The sequence below is a fragment of the Elgaria multicarinata genome, chromosome 22, assembly GCF_023053635.1.
Source record: "Elgaria multicarinata webbii isolate HBS135686 ecotype San Diego chromosome 22, rElgMul1.1.pri, whole genome shotgun sequence".
Taxonomy (NCBI): Eukaryota; Metazoa; Chordata; class Lepidosauria; order Squamata; family Anguidae; genus Elgaria; species Elgaria multicarinata.
Genome location: NC_086192.1, coordinates 3,200,583 through 3,217,187, shown reverse-complemented (window position 1 = coordinate 3,217,187; position 16,605 = coordinate 3,200,583). Strand labels below are relative to the sequence as shown.

The window sequence follows — 16,605 nt, the reverse complement described above, 5'->3', positions numbered from 1 at the left end:
AGAGGCCGTTGCAAAACAACCTGACACAAAATCATCCATCGGGACAGGAACAAAATATAAACAAGGTGGGAGAAATCACACACTTATTTAAAGCACTGCTAAACTGCTCCACATATAAACAGATTTCGAAGTAGTGAGCAATAAAAGATAGAAGGAAATGAAGATCAAGAACATCAGAAGAGCCCTGAGGCTGGATCAGACCAAGGGTCCATCCAGTCCAGCACTCTGTTCACACCGTGGCCAACTGGGCAGGGACCAACAAGGCAGGGCACGGTGTGTCAGCACCCTCCCACCCATGTTCCCCAGCAACTGGTGTATATAGGCCTACAGCCTCTGATACCGGAGGCTGCACTTAGCCATCAGGACTGCACGCCACTGATCCAACCTCCTTTATCCAACCTCCTTTAAAAGCCATCCAAACTGGTAGCGAATTCCATAGTCTAACTCTGCGCTGCGTGCAGAAGGCCTTCCTTTGATCTGTGTCCTGAATCTCCCCCGAATCAGCTTTATGGGAAATGACCTCGTTGGGTTCTGGTATTATGGGAAAGCGGGTTGCAGGATTCGGTTTTGCTTTGCGCTTGTATTCAAGTCATGCGCCATGTCCCCGGTCCTTGCTGCTTTTCTGCTTGATACACGGGGCAATCCATTCCTGTGTTTCCTCCCCCGGTGGGGTATCCCTAACCTCGCTTTTTTTTTCACCCTGCAGTGGCAGACCCTTTCAAAGCCATCCAAACTGGTGGCCATCGCTACATCTTGTGGTGGTGAATCCCACTGTTTAACCGTGCGCTGTGTGAAAAAGGCCTTCCTGGGTTCCAACCTGACCGGACTAGGAAGTGTCATTAGAAGAGAAGAGCCCTGCCGGACCCAACCAAGGATCGCCCCCTAACAACCCAACATTCTGTTCCCACAGTGGCCAGCCAGAGGCCCAATGGGAAATCCACAAGCAAGCTACAAGCACAACTGCACCCTCCCGCCCATGTTCCCCAGCGCCTGGCAAACTGCCTGCGATACCAGAGGTAATCTACAGCCATCATGATGAATGGCCATCGATGACCGTCTCCTCCCTGAATTTATCCATTCTGACCTAGGAAGGCTGGCATAGGTGCTGCCCGTCTCGGAAGGCACAGAGGAGCGGAGAGAAACGCCTCCGCCCAGGAGCCCAGCTAGCTTCTGCAGCCCCTAACCACTCCTCTGCACCCCCAGCCCCCCCCCCCCCTGCCCTCTCCGTCTTCTTTCAAGCCTTCCCCTTAGGCTTCTGGCCTGCTCCCAACCCTCCCGCCTGTCATAAAGTCGCCAAACTTTGACAAGCGAAAGTTCTTCGTGGGACCACGCACGCACCCAAAGAAACTGCCTCCAAATGACCTTGGCGCTTCAGAGTGCCGGTTCTTGGAGGAAGGGGAGGAGGAGGAGGAGGAGGAGGAGGAGGAGGGGAAGAAAGAGAAAAGCGCGTGCCTTTGGATTTCTTGACGTCGGGCTCCGGCTCAGACTCTCGGATGAACTGTCCCAGGTCGCTCACGCGGCCAAACGTCATCTTGCTGCAGCAAGTGTGTCGACAGATGGAAATAAAGAAGAGCCCGAGGTCATTCGCTGTGGCAGATGGGAAGGGAGATCCAAATGCAGGGCAAAGACACACACACACACACACACACACACACACACACACACACACACAATCTTAGAGAAGGGATCAATGCTGAGGGGCGGCCAAACTCCCCACCACCACTAGCAAATCGCCTCTGGCATCTAAAACGACACTCACACACCAGGCGGCCCTCCTGCAGCCTAGATGTTTTTAGGACAACGCCCAGGATCCCTGACCGCTGCCCATGCTACCTGGGGCTGATGGGAGCTGAAGTCCAAAACCCACCAGGTTGGGGAAGCCTGGCCCACTGGAATCTGACGGCCAATTTGAACAATTTACTAACACAACAGGACTATAAATCGCTACGCGAACCCCAGAAAAGCACAGGAAAAAACCCTGCGGGTTTGTTCTCATAGCCCTCCTTTCACTTTCTGCACCCCATTATCAGGCTCTCACATCCCTGGTATTTCGGGACCCCCTCTTTTTACCCACCCACCCACTTTTTCTTATCCACTCTATAGGGCTCCCTTTCCTCTCACTGCTACCCCGGGCCTGTTTCCGCCTCCTGGACCCACAGAGACCTCTGGCCTCCACATATCACTCCCTTTTTTATCTGCCCGGCTACACACACACACACACACACCGGTTCCCCTCCCCTAACAGTCCCAAAACGGGGATGATGGGAAACAGTTGGAACTTGTGGCTATTCCGGGGGAGTTCGGGGAGCCCCCGAATCACGGCACGAGGCAGAGCCTGAATTTGCTTCTTTCATTTTTTTCCTCCTCCCTCCCAATCCCCTTTCCTTTCGTGTCATGTTTTTTTTTGTTTTTAGATTGTAAGACTGTGGGCAGGGACTGTCTGAAAAATATTTTTGCAAGCCGCCTTGAGAGCCTTTCTTTGGCTAAAGGGCGGGATAAAAGTGCTATAATAAACAAATAAAGCTCCCACACAGCTGGAAATCCCCCCACGCTCCACGGTCCCCCTGCCACATACCCGGCGTACGTCCGCTGATACAGAGACTCCGGATCCAGGCTTGCGGCATCAACGATTATTGCTTCATCAAAGTTTTTCAGGATTTTTACATTAGCCTTTTTGAGGCTGGACTGCAATGTAAATGCCAGGTATTATTAATTGGGCAAGCAGAGGGGGAGGGGGAGGTCCAGGGGAACGAGACAAAAATGTACAGAACCCGGATCTTTCTTTCTTTCTTTAAACTTTTTTCATTCTCATTTATTGATCGATGGATTTAATTGCATTTCTATACTGCCCCATAGCCAAAGCTCTCTGGGCGGTTTACAGAGATTAAAACACGGAACGTTAAAAACAAATATATATAAAAAATTAAAACCGTAAAGAGTATAAAACAGATTACGTACAATATCTATCGAATCGGGGTCAATTAAAAACGCAGCATGTGCTGTGAAATGCCTGGGGGGAGAGAAAAGCCTTGACCTGGTGCCAAAAAGATAACCATGTTGGTGCCACGCGAGCCTCGTCGGGGAAGGTCGTTCCATAATCGGGGGGCACCACTGAAAAGGCCCTTTCCCTCCTTGCTTCCTTTATTCGACCTCTTTGAAAAATATTCTACTTCTTCGTAGAGGTGTGGTGGTCAAAGGGCTTTAGTCATGGGGGGGAACTAGCTTCTGAACAGGAGTCAAATCAACCCAGAGTGACCCACCCACCCACCCCGGAGGGGGGGGGCAAGCTTGGAACAGGTGGCGAGAACGGGCGGCGCACCTGGGAAGGAGCGGCGCCGTCCATGGAGCCGGCGTGGGAGTCATGGTTGGGAGTGCCGCCTCCTCCGGGGCTGTGAGCCGCCAGCACCAGGCTTCCGCTTGCAAACTCGTCGCCCCGGACCGAGTGGATGAGGTCGTTCAAGTATTTGTAATAGAGGTTGCTGGACAGGAAGCCGGGAAGGAAAACCTGCAAGGCAGAGAGGAGGGAAACGATGAGGCCCCCCCGGAGGGTGCTTTCGGAACGGGGCGCTGCGGCCCGGCACTGGAGCTTTGTGCACAGAAGGCCCCGGGTCCTCCGCCTCCCCCCCCCCCCAGTCTTTCCCGTGAAAAGGAGGAGGAGGGAGGAGGGAGGAGGAGGGAGGAGGGAGGGAGGGAGGGACAAGCCCCGTTCACCTTCTCCATGGTGGTCCAGGCTTGCCGCAGCGGAGTGGTGAAGCAGTTGGGCAGCGGGCCACCTTCCCTGCAGATGTTGGATTCGATTTCCAGACGCACGGGGTCGTCGAAACCAAGCGGGTGGGTGGCTTGGAGGGAGAAGTACCTGCAGCCGCAGGAGGAAGGCGAGGGAACGGCGAAAAGAAGCCGGAAAAGAAACCAACGGGGGTGAGCTTCAATGCAGTCCAAAAACAGCCCGTTCCTTTCCCCCAGCCCGCTTATCTCCCCCCCCCCAATTCAAATCTGGGCCTTCGCCCTCTCTGGGGGTCGTCTTGCTCAATTCGGGGGGCCTGGCTTGAAGGGCATCGCAGAGGTGAGGAACCAATTCCACTCCCAGCCACAAGAGGCACTGGCAAACGAACACGTGGCTTGGTTGGCATCGAATTCCTTACTTTCGTTATTAATAGGGAAATGGCAAGAGCTAAGCAAGACGTGGCGCCCTGGCCACTAGAAATCCCCTTGGCTTTGGAGGTTTCCACAGGCACTGAGTGCGTGCGTGTATTCTCTTCGTGGTCATAAGGACTAGAAACTTGAGCTGATTTTCGCAGCACGCTGAATCAGCATCCGGTTCAGATTCTTGCCCCCACTCCCATTCCCAAAACGAGGACTTGACAAATGTAAACGTTATTTTAAATCAAATTCTTTAAGAACCGAAGAAGAGCCCTGTGGAATCAGACCAAGGGTCCATCTAGTCCAGCATTCGGTTCACACAGCGGCTAACCAGCTGCCCACAGGAAGCAACCCACAAGCAGCCCGTGAGCGCGACGGCACCCTCCCACCCATGTTCCCCAGCAACTGGTAGGGAGACATGTGGAGAGGGAGACATTTTTCTCCCTCTCTCAAAATACTAGAACCCAATGGGGTCATCCCATGAAGCTGAACAGTGGGAGATCCAGGACAAATAAAAGGAAGGACTTCTTCACACAGCGCAGAGTTCAATTATGGAACTCACTGCCACAAGACGTAGTGATGGCCACCAATTCGGATGGCTTGTTTGTCCCTGGTTGACAGCTCGTTGGCCACTGTGTGACCAGAGTGCTGGACTAGATGGACCCTTAGTCTGATCCAGCATCAGGGCACTTCTGATGTTCTTATGGTAGTGAGGACGGACGTTTCCAAGGGGGCCACTCACTTATCGTATAAGATCATGGCGTCGTTCTGCGCCTCCTGCCCGTCGTACTGGCCTTCTTTGGCCGCCAGCTGAGACTGGAAGTTGTCCGCCGCCAGCCAAAACTGCAGGATATTAACGGCGTCTTCCTTCTCCATGAACTGGGGAGGGAAAGCAAAGCGGTGAGCGCCAACGATCTCGGAAACGCTTCCTAAAGTTCTTTACATGCAATCGAAGGGGGAGAGAGAGAGAGAGAAAGCGCAGCTCACAACACCCCTGCGAGGTAGGTTGCTGTCAGTCTCCTTTTAAAGATGCAGAAGCACAAATGAATTTTCAGAGCTCTTACGACAGCTGAAAGACTTATACCATCACGTTGGAAGGACAAACGCTCACCTCCCATAATGCAACAGATTGAAGACTTAACAACACTATCAATATTTGAAAGGATGTTATACAGGTGCAACTTACAAGTGGATAAAAACATAGATATATGGTCTGCTTTTCTTGAAACCTCTACATAACTCTCCCCCCCCTTTTTTTTAATGAGCCATATGCCTTTTTAATGATGATATGCCTATATATGTAACGTTTCTTCTTTTTCACGATGTACTTTTGTTTGCTTGTTCTGTTTTGTTAAGACTCACAATAAAAAAGTGGGGAAATTAAAAATTAAGATGTAGAGGCAAGACTTAAAGGCTTGTCTCTGCACTAGCCAAGTTTGTGGCGAGGCTGCCGAACGGGCGATTTCCAAAGCAAAACATCCCCCGCTCTGCCGGAGGCAACCGGCAGAAACTAAAATCCGGAAGTTTGCCCAACAGTTTCATTCGAAGGTACTGTTGGCCGCAGGATCAAGGAGGAAAAAAAGGGATGCCAGAGAGTTCTCACTCGCAGCTCATCCTGCTGAGAGAAAGCATTCACTATAAATACACTTGACAGTTCTCTGCATCTTTAAAATAACCATCCTGTTTCCGCATATATTTTAATTCTGTTTTCACACCCTTCACCTGCCAAGTTCACAAGGAGTCGATAATTAGTGGGGAGGGGAGTGTGTTTCAACTTGCAACGATCGCATAGCCCACGCAGATGGGAAACAGCCTAATATATCTTTTGGGGTGTATACGTGTGCTTGTGTGTGTGTGTGGGGGGGGGGGGGAGATTTGCCTTCCCAAACCTACTGTGACTTTCGGCAGATAAAGTGGAGGTGAGAGGACGCGTGCTGGCCGAGCCTTGGTGAAGAACTCGACGGGGACCGTAGCGTTCGGGCAGTTGCCATGTCGGCCTCAGCTGCTTTTCTTGGAAACAGGAACGAGGGTCCCCGAATCTCACAGGGCGTTACGGGAGGCAAATCTAACCAGGCCGCCTGCTCCGGCTCACGCCTCTTGGCAAACGGAGGAACCGTCCCGAGGAGAGGAGGAGCAGCTGCCTCACCTCGGAGAAATAGAAGAGGGCGGATTCGCAGAAGAGAATATCAGCCAGGTAAACGATCCCGCTGGTCAGCACCTCGATCTGGTATTTACAGAAGTGGTGACTTCGCAGGAATTCACTAAAGTGCCTGCGGGAGGGAGAGAACGGTCCGGTTAGGAGGGAGCAGCGGCAGGCAAGCAGCGGCCCAACGCCAGGCAGGAGGGTGTCGAAGGCTCCTTCTATTCTAACCCAGTGCTGGGTGGCGGCGAGGCGACAAGCTGAACGGACCGACCCTGGAGTGGGATTCAGCCCCTGCAACCTCCGCCACCCCCCTGCCCCAAATCACGGTGAGTCCAATGGAGAGCGTCGTACGGCCGGCCGCCAGGAAGCGTCAGGCATTGGCCAGAGCAGGTCAGGGATATGGCGGAGTTGCTGCCCCGGTAAGGTAAGGCCGGCTCTCTGGCTCAGGGGCGCGCAACCTCTTCCAGCAGGCTTATTTCAGAGAGGTTCTCGAGGGCCGCATTCCTGGGGTGGGCGGGGCCAGAGGCGAAAGGGGCAGGGCCAAAGAAACACCAGGCTATTTCAGCTCAAAGCTCTTTCTGCCACGCAACTAGGCCTCAGGAGAGGGATTTCAAGCATTTAGAGGGGGGGGGGGGGAAGCTACACAAAGGCCAGGAAGTGTTTGGTAGTCAGGGGGCAGAGCCTGGGGAAGAGGTGTGGCTACCTGGGGAACCCAAGGACCGGACTGCGACCTCTGCACCCCTGCTCTCGCCTGAGTCATAGAGGAAGACAGCTGCGTCTTCTCTCCAACTCCCCCCCGCCTTAGCTATGGGGCCTCCACTTCAACGCCTTCCACCCGGTAAGAGCTGTGCCCGGTCCAACTTTAAAATCTCTTCACTGGCTGCGGATTAGTTTCCAGGCGAAGTACAAAGTGTTGGTTATCACCTTTAAAGCCCCACATGGTTTGGGTCCAGGCTACCTGCGGGATCGCCTTCTCCCGTACAATCCGCCCTGCACACTCAGGTCCTCTGGGAAGAATCTACTTCAGTCAGCCAAAACTAGGCTGACGGGTAATACCTAGAAGACCTTCTATTCTGCTGCTCCCAGACTGTGGAATGGCCTGCCGGGAGAGATTCCTCGGCTTAAAGCTCTCTCAGAGTTTAAGACAGCCATGAAGACTAGTCTCTTCCGGCAGGCCTACCCAGATGAATTTTAAACCTAAGAATTTTAAGATGCTGTGATTGTCATTTTAATATTTTATTGGTTTTATATGCTCTTTTAACTAATTGTATGTATTCTATTTTATTTAGTGTTGTTCCCCGCCTCGATCCAGGAGGAGAGGTGGATAATAAATAAATAAATAAATAAATTATTATTATTATTATTATTATTATTATTAGGAAACGAAGCACCCTTTCTCACAGCTTCCAGAGGATGGACTCACTCTTGTTCCATGGCATTAAACACTATCGACTGTGCCGTCACGAAGCAGTTGGGGTCCACTTGTCCATCTTCCCCGCAAATCTTTGCTGCAAGGTCACCAGATCACACGTTAGTGGCACTGAATAGTACAGACATTTATTTCTTCACGACGTTTCTCTGCCGCCCTGCATTGAAACGGATTCCGGAGCAGCGAGGGATAAAAGACACCCCCCCCCCAAAATAAAACAAAAATAAAACGCCACCTTTAAAAACACACCGCCCATTAAAAAAAGCGGCGTGCACGTTTTTAAGGGCAGATCTGCGGCACAAACGTAGGGAGGGTTTGAAATTCTCCCCCAGAATCCTCCAAGTTTGCTACAAGGAGGCCACCGCTTCTGAGCGATGGATTCTTGGATAACCCAAACACACACACACACATGCCTTACCAACAATGTCGTTCCTCATGAACTCTGTAACTGGAATTGGTTTAGCAGCATCAGGAGAAATATATTTGGTAAAAATCGTAACTGCGTCCTGCTCTATACCTAGAAAGAGAGAAAAAACGGGGTGGGGGGCGAAGTGAAGACGTAGTTCTAGAGGAACAGGCCTTTGTTGCAAGCTAATCTTTTAAAAGAACGGGTTTAAGCAGAACGGCACCGTTTCGACGAAGAACCCGAGACCACAGAGAAGGAAGCCGAGAGTGAAATAACGACACCGTCGACACAGTGTGGGATTTCGAATCGGCATTTCGTGAACAGAGTCCACTCGCCACCCCCCAGTGTTACTGCTTTTGAAGGCGAGGGCCTTTTCGGATCTTGCTCCCGACTGCAAAGGTGTGGAACTCCATGCCTGTGAGCTGAACTTGGAAAGCTAAACAGAACCGGGAGAAGAGAAAAAGGACCTGGAAGGAGAGTTTTTATGCGCTCGATACCCTGGATTAGATATGTCCCTGGGAAGAAGAACTTGACACAGGGGGGCCTAGGGACACACACTTGGGGAGGCCATTAATAAAGAGGGGGCCCTCAGGAGGGCAAGATGAATCCCCTTCTCCTCATCCATAACTGCCTACAACTCCCATCAGCCCAAGTGAGCATAGCCAGTGCGGAGAGAAGAGGCGAGCCGTTGGCCAGGGTGGGAAAACCAGTAGCCGTCCAGGAGTTTTGGCCTACAACTCCCATGAGCTCTCGCCACTGGCCAGGCTAACATGGGGCTGATGGGAATTGTAGGCCGTCAGCTGGAGGGCCACAGCTCACCCAGTCCTGCTTAGGCCTCCCTTCATACAGCAGCTTAAACATGACACTCAAAAAAATATAGGGAGCGGCCTTTTTGCAGCTCAGGTGATTTGTCCACCTCGCCCGGCACTTCCTGCTCCAACAGCAGGGGCTTGAACCCGGGGCTGCCAGCAGTCGAATCATAGGCTTGGCCACACAGCCATTCGGACCCGACTTGACAAACACACACGCCCCCAAAAACCAGTCCGATCGCAACAGCCACGTATTAGACTCCCTGGTTTTAACACATTTTTTCTCCGTGCGCTGTTTTCAGAAGGCAGATTCTTCACATCCTCTACCGCCTTCTCGAGCAGAGCAGGGGACGCTGTTAAAGACGAGAAGCAGACGTTATCGCCTGCACGGCGGCCAGGCAGACAGTTGCGGACTGAGTGATGCTTTCAGCCTGTTGGCGTCACAACTGAGAGCATAGAAGGAGCACGGACGGTTCTTCGCTGAGAATGTCCTGAGGAAAAGCACCTGACGCTGCAACTTGCGCTTGGGTAAATAACAAGATTAAGGTTTGCTAAACTTGAAGTCGCTGTCTTGCATGAACATAAGATTCAGAAGAGCAGCCTTGCAGGATCAGACCAAAGGCCTGTCTAGCCCATTCTGTCCCAGCAGTGACCAAGCAGTCGCCTACAGGAAGCCCACAAGCAGGAGATGAGAGAGCAGAATTAAGAACACCCTCCCACCCATGTTCCCCAGCAACTGGTGCATACAGGCTTACTGCCTGGAATACTGGAGACAGCACACAACCATCAGGGCTAGTAGCCATGGATTTATTCAAACCCCTTTTAAAGCCATCCAAATGGGTGGCTATCACATCTCATGACCGTGAATGACCCTGCACCGCGTGAAGTCCTTCCTTTCTATCTGGCCTGAATCTCCCACCAATTATCAGTTTCATGGGACAACCCCGTTGGGTTCTAGCATCACGGGAGAGGGAGAAAAATGCCTTCCTCTCCACATCCTCCGCACCAGGCAGGATTCTGTGCACCTCTATCATGTCTCCCCTCGCTAAGCTAAGGTTGCAACCTTTCCTCGCAGAGGACTAGTTCCATCTCCTTGAGCGTTTGGGCTTATATAGATTTGTATCAGCGCAGCATATCAGCAGTTTTACTCTCAATTCCTCCTCTAATTATGCCTAACCCAGATTGGGCTTTATTCAGCCGCAGCCATACACTGGGTGGACATTTTCTTTCAGCTGTCCACAACCCCAAGACCCCGTTCTTGGTCCGTCACCACCACCTCGGATCCCATCAGTTGGGGTCCCCCCCCCTTTATACTTTTAAATGAACTGCCTATTTTCAATTCACCGCTGACCGCAATGACCTGGCAGCGAGCAGATAATTTCACAGATCCCTCCCATCCTGGCCTTCAAAGAAAAGGAACTTGAGAGATCCTTGCTTGAGTACAGAGAGAAATCCCTCCTCAAACCTAAGCAGGGACGCACGCTATGCAGCACAAAGACCCAGCAACCTGCGTAACCCAAGGTTTTGGCTTCTGCTCCCAGACAGGACGAAGGGGCCGGCCGGCCGGCCGCAAGCCAGCTTTTAATCACTATACCAACCAATTAACAAAATGAAATGCTAAACAGACACCTTGGTTTAAATCGCCTTTTTGCCTGGGTGGTGGAAAAAGTAAATAAATGAACCCGCCTGCTCCTTGGCAAACAGGCATGGGAAACGGGTGCCCCTCTGGACGTCGCTGGGCTGCAGCTCCCAATGTCCCCCATCGTTGGCCATGCTGGATGGGGCAGATGGGACTTGCAGTCCAACAACATCCCCGAGGGCCTCGCATTCTCCGTCCCTCTTAAAAAGGCAAGGTATCACTCAATGCCAGATGCTGGGGACGTACAATGGGGCAGGATGTGACCTTCCTGACCGGCTTGTGGGACACAGGAAACGAAGCTGCGTTACACATTGAGCCAGGCCATTGGTCGGTTGAGCTCAGTGTCATTTACTCTCATTGGCTGCGGCTCTCCAAGGCTTCCGGAAAGCAGATCCGTTTCCTGGTTCTATAGCCTAAAATCCCATTTATTTATTTATTTAAACATTTGTATCCCGCCCTATATCGCTAGGATCTCAGGGCAGCGTACAGATAAAAATCGGAACATGGCTTTTTTTTTTTAAAGACATGGCTTTTTAACACAGCCTTTGATGGCTAAATCCACCAGCCTGCACACTGCCTGGTTTTAATTGGGTTTTACTGTTCTAAAATTCCATAATGTTTTTTAACAGATTAATGGTTTAATTTGTTTTAGAATTGTATATTTATTGTGCTATTTTAGAAGTATGATTTTATCTGTATGCCACCCTGGGCTCCTTGTGATATAGGGCGGGATAGAAATGTTTTAATAAATAAATAAACATATACACAGCTAAAGAAGTATAAAATTGTTAAATTAAAACCTGTAGATTTTTTTTAAAGCAATAAAAACCAGTAAAAACTATGTGTGATCATGGAGAATTTAGCCCTCAAAGGCGTTGATAAAGAGCCACATTTTAACTTGGCGCCAAAATGAAGCCAGCGTCAGCGCCAGTCGGGCCTCCAAGGGGAGGGTATTCCACAACCAGGGTGCCACCAGAGAAGGCCCTCTCCCACGTCCCACAATAATGTACATCTCCCGTTGGTGGGACGCAGAGGAGGGCTCCCTTGAATGGGAGAGGCCGGTGGCTGAACCAAGGAAAGTTTCACACGCAAAACACACACTCCGCCAAAGTCCTACGCCCTTCCCAGCTCCCATCCAACGTGGTGGTGCATCCATTTCCTGCCAGTTCTCCCATGTCTCAAGAGGAAGCTACCAGGCTACGTGATGAGGCGCGTCCTCCAAAGAGGATGCCCGGCTGCTGCTTGACGCACAACTGCGAAACAAACCAAGCAAAGGACGTGGGAGGGAGGGAGGGAGGCCGGCCAGCCAGCCACCAGCACTTACTTTTCATGAGTTTTCCTGACAAGTCCTTCAGTGCAAAGGAGGGGCTGTTTCTATTGGATACAGAGCCTTTGGAAGAATCGTGAGGTTCGTCCGGAGGAGGGCAGCCCTCGGCTTCTGGTGTGCTGAGCCCGAACCGGGCTTGGGCGCTGCCCTGGCAAAGCAGCAAACGGTCCTGGAGGCCCAGTGTCCGGCCGTTCAGTTCAGTGGCCTGCAAGGGCCAGGGCGGGCCAGAGCCCTGCGGCCGCATGTCGAGCGACTCCGAGGAAGGCGAGGGCGTGGCATTTCCGTGCTGTTGGAGGGAAGGGGAGACCGGCTCGGCCAGGGCACTGTGTTTGACAGTGTTCAGGGTGTGTGCTCTGATGCGGGACCACGTGGTGGAGTGGAAGCTCTCGGCCTCCAGCCAGAACCGGACCAGGTGCTCCATGCGGCGCAGTTCCATGAACTGGATGAAATACGGGAGGGCCACGGCGTCCCGGAGGACTTGCTCAAGCGTCTTGGAAAGGCTGGATTTGGTCTCTTGAGCCTGATAATCCAGGCAGGATCGGCCTAAAGGCAGGGAAAGAACAGCGTGCGGAATTGCGTTATTATTGATGCTGCCATGGTACAGAATGGTTTTTAGATTTTGTATACTTTTTAAATGTTTACTGTTTTTAACTTTTGTAAACCACCCAGAGAGCTTCGGCTACGGGGCGGTATATAAATGTAATAAATAAAATAAATAAATAAAAAGGAGAGGTCTCTGTCCCAAGGAGCTTACAGTCTCAAAAGAACCGATTCTGGCCTCGGGTTCTTTACAGAGAGACAGGAGTGGCAACTAGTTAAAGGCTCGGTTCAGAAAAACACGTTTCTCAATGGTGGTTTTAGAACTCCACAGTTGAATTTTTACACTACCGTTGAGAAATGTGTTGTCTGGCAGGAAAACTTCATGCAACGGCTGAGGATTTTTTAGAAAACACTCCAGGCGGAATATCCACGCTGGCAGAGGAGAGTTCCTGCACAACTGTTGTGTGGTGTGATGGGCTCCGTGGAGTTTTCTGTTGTGTTGATTTAACTTTTCCCACTGGCTACAGAGTTCCCCGGCAAGAGCGGCAAAAGGAACGAGTGCCGCTCTAGAACAGCCAGCGGAATTTTTTTTTTTGCAGCAATGGCTGATGGGAGGAGAGAGGGCGGAGGAACTGTCAATCAAACACTGCGATGGATTTTACGCAACTCCACAAGAACCCGCAGTCACGCAATACGTTGTGTGGGTAGCAGCCATTAGACACTCAACCATTGAGTGGAGTTTTCACACTGCGTTGACCAACGTGTTGTCTGAACTGAGCCAAAGAGTTTTTAGCCAATTCATCACCAGAGGACCAATTCAGGCTGCCATCCAACCAATCAACTAAAACTTGTACAATCACACTCCGCCCCGCCCCCCACTTGATTGTTCGCATGGCAAACACATTAAAAATCAACAGCTCTGAAGCGAAAAACATGTTTTCTTTGTTTCTGGGTCACGCAGACGAGTCGTGCAGCAGGCCTCATCTTACCTGAGCATGGGCAGAGGGCAAGTGCCTCTCCTAAAATGGTGGCTACTGTGCCTGGTTTTTATAAATCCTCGTACTAAAGAGAGCACATTTTTTTTAAAAAAAGGACAATAAATCGGGGCACCTTCCTAACCCAAGTTTTGAGCCAACTGACCAATTAAAGTTGTAACCCTGCAACTGAGAGATTGAGTGCAAATGTTTTTATGAGCGGACGACGAAAGCCTCGCTCCGGGCGCCATTTCGATGGAGTTGGACGTGTGAGAACGTACCGCTGAACAGGGCTTTACGCTCAGCTTTAGAAGCAAAGTCAAGTATTATTTGCTCCTGATGATTTTGCATCAAAACAACAAGCAGCAGCACGTCCTTCGCCCCCACCAATGATGGACTGATCAACCAAGCGAAGTTTGCAAAGCTATGCTGAGAAAAGGTCACCCCCCCTCCCACCCACCCAGGACAAGAGGCCGAGGCATACCCAGGTCTCCGAAGTGAGCAGCCTCCATGTGGCTGGGCTGTTTCTTAAGCGCCGCGGTGCGGCTGCTTGAGGAGTCCATGTTGGCAGAGATGGTGTTGATGGCCACATGGCTTGGTCCGGCGGCCTCCAGTGCAGCTTGGTTCCTGGTGCTTCTCTGAGGGGAATGTACTGGGAGTGCAGCTAGAATAGGGAAGAAGGAAAAGAAGGAGGTAATAGGGCACTTCGCCCCCTTACTCACAGCGGCCTGCCTGCGGTGCCCAGGTCGGTACGGCGTCCAGTCCTCCCGGGCAGAAAGACTTGGCCTAGACTGTCCGTTTTCAAAGGCGGCAGCCTCCATCACTTCCTCTCTCGAGGCAAGGCACTCTGGGAAACCTAAGGCTTTTCTTTCTTTTGCTTTGCCCCCACGCAGAGAATGTAAGAAGAGACGTGCTGGACGACAATGGAACCAGTTACCTAGGGAGGTGGTGGGCTCTCCCACACTAGAGGCCTTCAAGAGGCAGCTGGACAACCATCTGTCAGGGATGCTTTAGGGTGGATTCCTGCATTGAGCAGGGGGTTGGACTCGATGGCCTTGTAGGCCCCTTCCAACTCTACTATTCTATGATTCTATGATCTGGTCCAGCACTCTGTTCCCACACGCAGGAAAATGGTGGGTTTACCCTCACTAAAGCAGCAACGTGTACAGTACAGAAGTCTTTACGCACAGCGGGAGAAAGCAGCTGCAGTTTAAAGAGGAGGACACAAACCCTGAAGGAAGCCTGGAAGATACTATAGAGAAGTTGGAGAGTGAAATAAATCAGGTGACTAAAAGGAAAAGGGTTTTAATGGGCAGAAGAGACTAAACACGTGCCAATCCGTGTATTGTTTCAATATTTATACACCCCTTCCCATTTTAAAAATCCCAAAGTTATTTACAATTATTCATATATCCCACAATATTACAAACGGCAAGGCAACCATAACGGATAAGAGTTGGAGGAGATATGCCCCGATGCGCTCTCCACTCCAACAGCAAGTAGGATAAGCAGGGCTGGGGAAACGAGGACGTCGGATCCCAAATTGCACGTGGAAAGCAGTAAAAAGACTGAGGTGATGACACAGCATCGCTGAAAAAGAAGAAGGGAGACCCTAGATAACAGGGATTAGGGTTCCTGCGTTAAGCTAAGCCTCCTAATCTTTGGGGATTCGGATGGTTTCGGAGGAACGGATGCTGACCGAAATCTGTGAGGCTTCAAAAGGAGCCGAAATATCTTCACTGTTTTTGCGGCAACAAACTAACAAAGGCCCCTTCCTGGAAGTCAAGGGCAATCTCACATTACCCATCCCAAATTTGAGAAGTAGTACTTACCTTTAATTGTCTTGGCTTCCGTTGCCTTCTCATGCTCTTTGCCTTTCACTACAAAACACAAAAACGTGCCGTTAGGTCATTTGCGTAAGTAACGAGAAAGCAGAACAGAGGACAATCCTCTGCCCTGTAGAAATGCCACGGGAGTTAAGTAACCAACAAGTACTTATTTTCATTTTACAAACTTTCTTGCCGCTGTATACTATAGGGCCTGGAGCAAACAGCTCTCAGAGTGTTACGCATGGGTTTTATTTGCGTTTTTATTGTACGTCGAACCAGAAGCAGCAAACGAGACAACGAATTAAAAGTGGCAATCGTTTAAGAGCAGCAGAGGCAAAAGGAAGAGGCATCACAATAACTAGGTCTAAAAACGCGACAAAGATCGTGGAGCGACTTCAAAACGCAACATGGCGGCCATTTTCCGGTTGATGAGAGGAGGCAGATACAGTTTCGATAAATTATAAAATTAGAGGGGAAATGGCTAGTCGCTTCAAGAAAGCAGCAACCAGCCTCAGAGAAGTGGTCACCACTCATACCTGCTAGGCCTTCGAGTCGTGGTAGATGCCCCCACCCCATGGAAAAAAACATGGTACCCAACGGAGCACACCCCACAGGCAAGCAGTCAGTGGTAGATGAATGAGAAAAATACGAGATATTATCTGCTAAATACTGAACGTCAATCAGCCCAGGCCAAGAGTAGCTGGTGAGCCTGGGAGGAAGGGAAGGATTGCCCCCTTGCTTCAGCTGCTGATGGCTTGGCTCTTCGGCTTGCGTCATCTGGTCCTACGTGCCCTCTCGACACCTTTCTGCAACCTGTGTTGCATGTCATGCCACCGTCTGGACTATCTGTGCTGATCTGGGAGTTTGGCAGCTCTGGCTTGTCACATGGGGCCCAGAACGGATGGCTTTTCGGTCCCTGTCCAGTAGTCCAATTAGTCAGTAAGAGCAGACAAAGAGCCTAGCCTCTTTGGAAATGAACGGTATTTTACTGCCCAAAATCTCAAGTTCAGATTATACCTGTGAAATAATAAGCAGGATTTATGCAGCACTTTCCCCAAGGGTTCGAAACGCTTCACATGCATTATCTCAGTTATCCTTGCAAACGCTTCACATACATTATCTTGGTTATCCTCCATATTGCAGGCATGGGGTGGAGTTTACACCCACAACCTTTCATCCATGACACCAGGTCTCTAGTTTTCCCCTCCCCACACGTCGTTTCTGAAGCTTTTAATGCAGGCATTTTCCAGACAAATCTAGTGTCTCATTTGGAGCACAACTGGAAAAACTTGCCTCCGTCACAAACAGGCACTTGTCAAACAATTAAAAAATGCAAGGGGAAGAAAGGGGTAATTGCCACAAAAGGAAG

At 50.8% G+C, this 16,605-nt stretch overlaps 1 protein-coding gene across 1 annotated transcript in view; it reads right to left on the bottom strand.

Annotated features, from left to right (window-relative positions):
- Positions 1–16,605, bottom strand: part of AKAP10 (A-kinase anchoring protein 10) — a 35,170-nt gene that overhangs the window by 5,640 nt on the left and 12,925 nt on the right. The window contains exons 2-12 of the mRNA XM_063146524.1: positions 15,240–15,287; positions 13,892–14,071; positions 11,891–12,436; positions 8,131–8,229; positions 7,707–7,791; positions 6,287–6,410; positions 4,883–5,019; positions 3,712–3,856; positions 3,320–3,505; positions 2,576–2,685; positions 1,453–1,535 (exon numbers count right to left, since the gene is read on the bottom strand). Coding sequence (XP_063002594.1) covers positions 1,453–1,535; positions 2,576–2,685; positions 3,320–3,505; positions 3,712–3,856; positions 4,883–5,019; positions 6,287–6,410; positions 7,707–7,791; positions 8,131–8,229; positions 11,891–12,436; positions 13,892–14,071; positions 15,240–15,287 — 1,743 coding nt within the window. The remainder of the gene's footprint in view (positions 1–1,452; positions 1,536–2,575; positions 2,686–3,319; positions 3,506–3,711; positions 3,857–4,882; positions 5,020–6,286; positions 6,411–7,706; positions 7,792–8,130; positions 8,230–11,890; positions 12,437–13,891; positions 14,072–15,239; positions 15,288–16,605) is intronic.